This window comes from Tinamus guttatus, unplaced genomic scaffold (genome assembly GCF_059628265.1).
Source record: "Tinamus guttatus ecotype Peru unplaced genomic scaffold, ASM5962826v1 Tinamus_guttatus_pri_ptg000095l, whole genome shotgun sequence".
Classification (NCBI taxonomy): Eukaryota; Metazoa; Chordata; class Aves; order Tinamiformes; family Tinamidae; genus Tinamus; species Tinamus guttatus.
The window spans coordinates 48787-58168 of record NW_028288629.1 but is presented as its reverse complement, the minus strand read 5'-3'; the positions used below and the strand labels follow the sequence as shown (position 1 = coordinate 58168).

The 9382-nt window shown below is 50.8% G+C and overlaps 1 protein-coding gene across 1 annotated transcript; it reads left to right on the top strand.

Annotated features, from left to right (window-relative positions):
- The first annotated feature begins 7637 nt into the window (after positions 1-7637).
- LOC148595468 (olfactory receptor 14A16-like) lies at positions 7638-8597 on the top strand. The gene has a single exon (XM_088520621.1). The coding sequence runs from the start codon at positions 7638-7640 to the stop codon at positions 8595-8597; it is 960 nt and encodes a 319-aa protein (XP_088376747.1).
- Positions 8598-9382: the final 785 nt, after the last annotated feature.

Below are 9382 nucleotides of genomic sequence, written 5' to 3'. Positions count from 1 at the left end.
GGGACTCGGATCACTCTGCTTAAAATCAAACTGTTTTTCCATTCCAGGAACTGAATGTTATAGCTCATGTGCACCAAATTCCCACCTGAACTAGTGGCAAACCGGTAGAAATGTTAAGTGTGATGAAACAAAATAACCTGGATCCTGTGTCAATAGGAAACAAAACACACTTCTCAACTGCTAGTTGAGTCCTGATTGCTTCCAAGGAGCTCCACAGCCTACAAGGAATAACCTTCCTTGAACTGTTTTTCACAACTAGATAGAAAAGGCTGGATAGACACATGATAAAGGAACTGGTTAAGAGACAACAAGAGTCTCCTGAAAGACTTCCTGAAGCTCAAAGCAGCAAGGGAAGAGTTGAGAGGTGTCTGAATGATAAAGAGCAAGGGGAGGAGGAAGACTTAAAAAAAAAAAAAAAAAAACGGAAAGTGCAGATGTGCAGATCATCTGAATCAAAGCTGTCTTTCAAAAAGTTCAGCTTAATCAGGCTTGTAGAGATATGTGAGGGATTGGTGAAAGGGTGTATACGAGGAGGGAGACTCTGCCCGATGTCAGACCCCATCCGGACAGATGTCTCTGTCAAATCCAGTTATCTGGACTTTCCTTTCTAGTCAAAGGAGGAAAATAAGTGCTCTTAACAGACTTTTAATTTCAGATATATTTCCCAATGACAAGCTAAGGGCCTGCAGGAACTGCCTCCAAAATTTTCAGCACTGCAGGGGAATACAATGAACACAGAGCATCTCCAGCAGCACCGGCCTCTCTATGTGATCAAATGGAATCTATCCCCTAAAGCAGATTATAGTCATAAGTGAGATCATTCCCAAGGAATAACAAAGATTGCCTTTTCCAAAACATCAGGCAGTCTTTAACATTATGAAATACATTTTCATTCTTCCAATTTGGCAGCACCATGTTCGTGCACTACTTTCACCATGGCCATGAAGTAAGGCAAAAAGCAGAGCCCTAGGCTCTAGTTCTTAGGAGGTTGTTTGGTAAGAACCTAGGCTCCTAGTTCTTAGGAGGTTCTTTGGTAAGGGCACCTTTGCTCTTTTCTGGACTATCATCTCTATCTTACATAGCACAGTGCATGAAACCCTGCTGAGGAAGTGAAGAACAGCGAGCCTGCTTTGGTGCCTCCAGGAGGAAGATCGTCTTCTGCCACAGACTGTCCTCCATCCCACTTCTACCCAAAGAGCAGCCCACAGCAGTTATCATGGAGCTGACGCTCACCCTCATCTCAGCCTGTGCTCAGACTTTGTGCTCTTTCATCCCACAGGCCTTTGATCCTGTCTTACCAAACACCAAACCCTCAAACCAAGCCCCAACCCCAGGCAATCCCACAGGTCTGCCCAGGGCACACACTTGCCAGGGCAAGGACAGAGAAGTGACCTCTCCAGTTGCCCCTTTCAGACATTTCTCAGGCTTCACCTTGCTGGTGAAGGTTGACTGAAGCCAAGCAGGGCTGCACTTGCTAGAATGCCAGTCCCATTCAGCCATGAGCCCACATTTTCCTTCTTCATTCTTTTCCTCTCACTGAAGCAGGAGCAGGGAGATTTGGCTTTCCCCAAACCATCCTTACTTTACCGGACAATATTTCAGACTTCCTCCTTTGCAGCCTCTCCCTTCTTCCCCTTTCCACATGCTGCCTTACTGACTTGAAGGCCACATGCCAGTTCCTTCTTCAGGCTAGCTGAGCTCCAGAGATGTTTCCTAATTTTAACAACTGTTTGTATGGAGCATTCTTCTCCTTGACAGATGCGTACTTAATGGCTGCCTTTCCTGAGGTCCTCTACCCTTCAGAGCTGCTTGGAGCTGCTCTCCTCAGAGTGGGGAACCTGGGGCCTTGGCCCCCAACAAGGACATGGTCACCATGGGGACCACCCGCTCACAATGGCCTTATGGGCATGCTATCACTGCCATCACAAAGCCCTGGTGGTTTCCATGGGGACCCTATCATCATGCCCTGCTGCACACCATGGCAGACCCCATTATGATGCCTTTGTGGGGACTATGGAGGTCCCATCATGATTCCTTGGTGGAGACCATGGAGAAAGATACTATCACAATGTCTTGGTGAAAACTGTGGGGATCCCATCATGATGCCTTTCTAGAGATCCATAGTAGAGATCTACACAAGGCCAGCTCTGTTGCTCTGCCCACTAATTCTCATCCCTACAATCCTGACAGGCTCTCTGTCCGTCCCTAAGCAGAGCTCCCTGCATCCCACTGCTCTCTCCAGGGGTTCCTTTGTCCACATCACTTGCCCCTTTCCCTGCCATCCCAGGCCATCACTTCCTCACTCTTGCTGGAGTCTTCTCCCCTGAGTCACTCCCAGTGTAAGGCTCTCATCACCGGCTTGGCCACCTGGTTGATGATCTTCAGGCCAGCAGATGGGAAGAGCCTCCATCCAAAGGAAATGTGACAACCTGCAGTCTTGGTGCCCTGCTGTGGGCTCAGCTCCAGGTCCTCCTCCAGCTCCTACTGAAAAAAGAAAATGAAAAAGAAGAGAAAAAAAAGAGGGAGAGAGTGGGAAAGATCCATGCTATTTATTCTCTCCAATTTCATCTTGTAATAAACCGGTATGAGGGTACATGAAAGCAATATGAATTAGGGTATCTGAAATGCAGAATTAAACCATGAATCCTTAGGATATGTTTCTCCTTCTTGCATCAGTGCATGCCCAGATGTGCAGGGATGCTGCTGCTGGAGGCAGGTTCTGTGCATCACTGTGCCAGAGAAAAGGCCACCCCAAGGGAACTGACTGATGTCCCCAAAGCCCATGGAGAGACCAGCAGGTTGTAAGGAAGCTCCAGAAGTGCCTTTGCCCACTCTGACCCATGGACAGCACCAGCAGCCCCTTTGCTGGCCCCCTGAGTCCACAAAGGAGGGTTAAGGAGATAACGAAGGGATCCTAGGCACCCAAGGGCCATGCCAGTGCCATAGGGACCATGGGTGTGCGTGTGCAGGGGTTGTAGGTGGGCACGGGGGCCACTGGAGACTATCACAGCTGCCTAACCTAAGGGATAGGGCAGGATGGCAGATTTCTTGAAGCAATCTCTGGGAAAGCAAAGGTGCTACTGCAGAAGTCCCTAGGCCTGGGCAGCCAGCGGTCCATCCACCCTGAGGCCCTCATCAGCCCAGTCCCTGTTCATATCATCTGGCAGAGTGAGCAGAAATGCAGGGGAGAAGAGCTAGAAGGGTATGAGAGTTCAGAGACCAGAGCACAGAGCTCAGTGTGATGTGTCTCCTATTTTTGCAGCACGGTGCATGCAGGCGGGATGGATTTTCCCTACAGTCAGTGTTGGAATTCATTTATTAGTGTAGAGGTAGGAAACCCAGCATAACCTGGGGCACTTGCCCAGCAAGCACTGCAGTGAGACATCGCTTTCCTACAGGTGCCCTACTGTATCTGTTCCTGTCCCCTTTCTGTAGAAACAACTCTGTGGACAGTTCTTGTGTGAAATCCTTCAGACCCTCAAGCTCTCCTGCTCACACTCCTACCTCAGCCAAGTTAGGCATCTTATTATTAGTGCCAGTTTGATGTTTGATTGTTTCATTTTCACAGTCTTATCCTACGAGCAGATCTTTGCTGTTGTGTGAGAGCAGGGCTGGCATGAAGCCTTTTCCATGTGTCTCCCACACCTGCCTGCTGTCTGCCTTTAGCACTGTCATGTTTGCCTACCTGAGGTCCCCTATGTCTCCTCTCCTGCTCTGGATCTGGTAGTGGCTGTTCTGTACACGGTGGTGCCTCCAACAGGGAACCCCCCTCATCTACAGCACGAGGAACAAGGCGCTCAAGGAGGCTGAGGAAAATAATTTCACGGATATGTTTCAGCCTGGGGAAATTGTCATTGTTCTCTAAAAAATGACTCCCTCAGCATCCCATACCAATATTGAACATTGTTTCTTCACTATTTTTTAATATTTATATTTTCAATATTTTTTTCACTTCATTTTTTATTAACAGTAGTGGTATTTTATGTGCTGTTGCTACCCAAACTGTTGCATATCTTCCACCTTCACTGAGACTTCTCTGTTGCATCTGGTGTCCACACTCCAGAAACCTCACAGCCTGTTTACATCCTGGTCTTTGCCTTTCCAGGGAATGTTAGGGGGATTCAAGAGCCTTCCAACCTGTTCTGCCAGTAAGAACCAGGGCCTATGATCCACAGACTTTGTCATGTTGCTTAAAGATGCCATCCACGCCATCAGCCTGACTGCATGGTCTGTAGCTCCCAACATGATGTCACCCTTCGTCTGATGCTTACCCTCAAGCACATACCTAAACCTTGTCCATGCCATGGAAGCTCTTTGTACATCCGAGCTACCCCTCCACACAAAGGACCTGCCCCCTCCTCCTCTTCCCTCACAGCCTCCCCTGAAGAGCTTTTACCCCAGCAGCGCAGGCCTCCAGTTGTGTGAGTGGTGATAATGCATCTCAGTTATTGCAATGAGGTTGAGGGTCTGTGACAGCTTGTGCTTCTGTCTCCATGCCAGGCTACAGGCATTTGCATATATTTGGGCTGCAAAATATCAGGATGTGGCACAGAAGACAGATTGGTCCTGGTGAAACCTGTTACAAAGAGCCAAAGACACTGTGTGCAATGGCCCCACTTGAGAGCAGAGCCATGCTGGCATGGAGAGCAGGGGTCAATGCAATGGTGAGAGGAGGTTCCCGCTAAGAGAGTCAAGGCTGCAGTGCCCAAGACCAGGGAGAAACAGAGCTGGGCTGTGAGGGAACGACAGGAGAGGGTTTTATTGCCCAAGCTGATTTGTAGCACCCTGGGGCCTGGGACAGAGGTGAGCCCATGTCCAGGCAGGAGAAGGTGCCCCTGAAGATGTCCTTGGGCTTGAGCCAACTGTGATCCACCAATCCTGGGGCCATCATTAGCCCCATCATGTTTTCCAGGGTGCAAAGAGGTTGCGTGGGAACAAAGCGAGAAGCTTTTAGGAGAGCAGAGACCAGTGCAGACCCCTTGGTGTGAGGTGCCTCTCCCACTTATGAAGCACGCTCAGCTGTAGCAGGGATTGGACATGGTTTGCCATAGATCCCAGGCTGTGCCTCCTAGAGGAGTCATCTGGTTATGCTGGACAAGCCAGACATCTATCTTGGCCCTGCAGCCTATTTCTATGTCACTGAATTAAATGTCTGCACTGAATTATATGAACTTTTTGCACTGTAATGATCCGCCAGGGTCTCTACATTATACTGCATTGTATTATGGTGCTCGCGTAGTGCCCCCTTCTTGCCCCTTTCTGGGTGTCCTGCCTATTAGGGGCTTCCTAACTAGGGCCTTCCAGAGTGGGACAAGTCCAACTTTCATAGATAGTCATCCTCTGATGAAACAGACGGCAATTTTGGAATCCTTTTTTTCTCCATTCATTAAGGAAAGGACAACAAGTTACTTACTTCATGCACATTTCCCAGGAGGAGGGAGCACAAGGGATAGAGAAATTGGTGAGTTCAGCTGGGCCTCTGCTCCTGAGCGGGGCCAGGCTCCTGGGACGGAGGCAGCTCGTGGCAGCCTGGCAGCACTGCCCAGAGACAGCCGAGTGCAGGAGCAGCTCCTGTGCCAAGAGCAGCAGGGCTGCGGGCACTGCCTGCTGCTGCGGACAGCAGAGGAGAGAAGGCAGCGAGAGGGGAACGGCAGTGTGGAGCGGGAGGACAGAGCAGAGCTCATTGTGGGGGAATCTTCACAGCCCTTGAAACAGTGAGTCTCTGTCTGCAGGGCAATGCTGCTGAGGTTTCTGGAGGGCTCTTCTGAACTCAGTGCATGTAATCATGGATTGGGATTTTAATGGTCTCTCTCCTGGAATATGCAGGGTTTAGCAGGAGGAGGAGATGCTTCAGAGCAGGGATTCCCTGCCACACGCTCACAGGGACAGGGCATCCTGTTCCCTTTTCTTAGGGAAGATGGGGGGTATGAAGCCATGGTCTGCACCCAGCTCCGCACGGGCTGTGATTGAGAGCAGCATCCCCCAGGCCCAGGGTGCTGTGTGCCTGGGACAGTGACTCTGCAGCCTGCGAGGGGCAGCACTGCCCAGGGTGCTCCCCACAGCGCTGCGGGGAAGCGCTGCGTGGGGAGACAGACACCCGTCAGGGCAGGTTCATTCTGCTGCTAAGAGGCTGCTGCAGAGTGAAGTCTGCTCACAGCTCCAGCTCATACACAGGGCATGTGCGAGGGGTCCTTTACGGGAGCAAGATCAGAAGGGCCACTTGGAAGGGAAGGAGCTTTCCTTCCTCTCTCTGCTCTTTCAGCCTCCTTAATATTGCAGGGGGAATGAAGGAACAAGTTTTCTGTTTTGGCAGGGAACTGGGAGTCCTAGATCTTCATGCCTAGAGATTAATAGGTCTGTGAGAAGCCTCAGAAAGCTGCTTAATGCCCACCTTAGCCTACAGGTACCATCCATATCATCTTTGTGGACTCATAGGATCTCATGTGATCGACTCCTTAGGATCTGCAACTGCAGAGCTGCCCCTGGACATGGCCCAGATGTTTCTGTAGGGCAGAACTGAGCACACAGAGGGTGATACCATATGGGATCTGTGAGCAACGGCAGGGACAGGACACCGGGATAGAGGAAGAGCTTGTGGCAGGGACAGCTGCAGGCAGCAGAGATGGGCAGGGAAGGGGCAGGGGGTGCAGGGCAGGAGCCTCCTCCTGTGCAGACAGACCTGCAGCAGAGGAGAGGGGCAGCTCTCCTGCCACAGGTCATTGCCTGCCACCCCACCAGAGGGCTAAGAGGGACTGCCCTGCGACGTCCCCCTCGGAGAGGTGACATACCCAGCCAGTAAAGTGAAAGTTTTCCAGAAGGCCTCTCTGTCCCTGTCCTTGCCTCCCTTGGCAGCACATTGATGGTGTTGCTCCTTGGTTCCCCTCCCGTCCATGCTTTTCCTGTTCTTGCCCTCAGCTTTCTGCAGCTGGATGTTTTCAGCTGCAGTTCAGACATTGATGCTACAGGTTGTGGAACAGAGGGGTCTGCATGGGAGTGAGGTTTCTCAAGCCATCTTTTGTCCTGTGGAGCTCCTGGAAACGCAGCCTGTGAGCCAAGGAATTGCACTGACTCTCCCTTAAGGAGAGCCCTTCTTCAGTGCTAACGCTCCTTTGGTTGTTTCCCTGTGGCATCCTGCCAGGTTGCCACCTGCCCTCCAGAAAGGCTCTGCTGTCTCATGGCCATTCTGTGATATCTGAGCAATGTGTGAGGAAGCTGCTGAGATGCTGAGGGTATGGAGGTGGTGGTGGGAGGCTGTCCGTGAGCAGCTGAAATGAGCCCTGTGTGGCTAGAATGGGAGCGTGGAGACCTCCCTTAGGTGTGGGGAGAAAGGGTGAGAAATTTGGAGATGGACACTTTGAAACTGCACAGCTCTGCTATCAGCAGAGCCTGGTCTCCTTTGAGGGCAGCATAATGAACATGATGATCTTCTAGCTCAAGGAGACATGAGTACAGGACAGATGGGAACAAGACTAATAGATAAACAAGATAAACTGCACTAAGATACTCTTACTAAAGGGAGGTAATGGAGGAAGGTGTCGGACAACTGAATGACTTTGGGGGTTTTATATTCAAAAGTTTATCTTAACTACTCCATATCTTCTATTCTTTAGACAGTCCCACATGCCTGGAGGGAGCTAATGTCCAACAGCAGCTCCCTCAACGAGTTCCTCCTCCTGCCATTCTCAGACAGGCGGGAGCTGCAGCTCTTGCACTTCTCGCTCTTCCTGGCCATCTACCTGGCTGCCCTCCTGGCCAACGGCCTCATCATCACAGCTGTAGCCTGCGACCACCACCTCCACAACCCCATGTACTTCTTCCTCTTCAACCTCTCCCATCTTGACCTTGGCTCCATCTCCACAACTCTTCCCAAATCCATGGCCAATTCCCTGTGGAACAACAGGATCATTTCCTACTCAGGATGTGTTACCCAGGTCTTCCTGGTAGCATTCTTGTTTTCAGCAGAGTTTTCTCTCCTCACAGTCATGGCCTATGACCGCTACGTTGCCATCTGCAGACCCCTGCACTATGGGACCCTCATGGACAGCAGAGCTTGTGTCAAAATGGGAGCAGCTGCTTGGGCCAGTGGCTTTCTCCATGCTCTCCTGCACACTGGGAACACATTTTCCCTACCCCTCTGCCAAGGCAATGTGGTAGAGCAGTTCTTCTGTGAGATCCCCCAGATCCTCAAGCTCTCCTGCTCAGACTCCTACCTCAGGGAAGTTGGGCTTCTTGTGTTTAGTATTTGTTTATTCTTTGCATGTTTCATTTTCATTGTGGTGTCCTACGTGCAGATCTTCAGAGCTGTGCTGAGGATCCCGTCAGAGCAGGGCCGGCACAAAGCCTTTTCCATGTGCATCCCGCACCTGGCCGTGGCCTCCTTGTTTCTTAGCAGTTGCACGTTTGCCTACGGGAAACCCCCCTCAATCTCCTCCCCAGCTCTGGATCTGGTGGTGGCTGTTCTGTATGCAGTGGTGCCTCCAACGGTCAACCCCCTCATCTACAGCATGAGGAACAAGGATCTGAAGAACGCCCTAATGAAACTGGCTCAGTCGGTGCTGGAAATAAGCTCCCTGTCCTTTCTAACAAGTGGTTCCTAATGCATCTGTGATTTGAACATCTGTGCTAGTTCTGTGCTTTGAGCATTCTCTCTGTGTTTATAATGTTTTTTTTTTTACATAAGTTTTTGAATGCATCCTACTTTGCCAGAAGCATGATCCAGCTCTGTGTAATTGCCATACCTGCTGTAAATATGTCTGTCCTTGCGTTTCTGTGTCAGTCCTGGCTTCGCTCAAATAAAAGTGGATTTCCTCACTGCAGTACTTGAAGGTTGGCCTCTCCTTCCAAAGTCAGATTCTAAAATGTGCTCAGGGACTTTTGCCATCAAAGTATCTGTTTTTTTCTCAGGGCTTTCCAGGACCTCCAGCAATGATCTCATATATGATGTGTTAGGGAAGGAGGGTTGGATTCAGTTCCACTGCGGATGCTCACAGCTCCTCCAGATGGTGAATGGCCAAGCACTATCTTCCATGTGACAGGGCTGAAGATGGATATAGAGCCTCCAGGAGAGCACAGGGCATCTCCAAGGGCACCATGTTTCTAGCAGTGAATGGAGCTTCAGAAACCCAAGGGGAGCCACCCAAATGGAAAGGGCAAAAACAACGAAAGTCTACGCTAGGGAGAGCTCTGCAGTGCTACAAGAGGCAGTGGGGACCCAGGAAGCCCAGGGAAGGGAGCCTGGAGAGTCACTGAGGTCACCTTCAGTGTCAGTGTTTGGCTGCCTGGGCAGCTCCTTCCTGCTGGCCTCGGTGCCAGTAGCCAGAGGAGCAGCCGGCCCTGCCCAGCCTCCCTCCCAGCTCAGAGACCAAGGACGGCTCTGCACCAA

What these genes read in the sequence shown, in the direction of transcription:
- LOC148595468 (XM_088520621.1), top strand. Translation starts at nt 7,638, where the DNA reads ATGTCCAACAGCAGCTCCCTCAACGAGTTCCTCCTCCTGCCATTCTCA.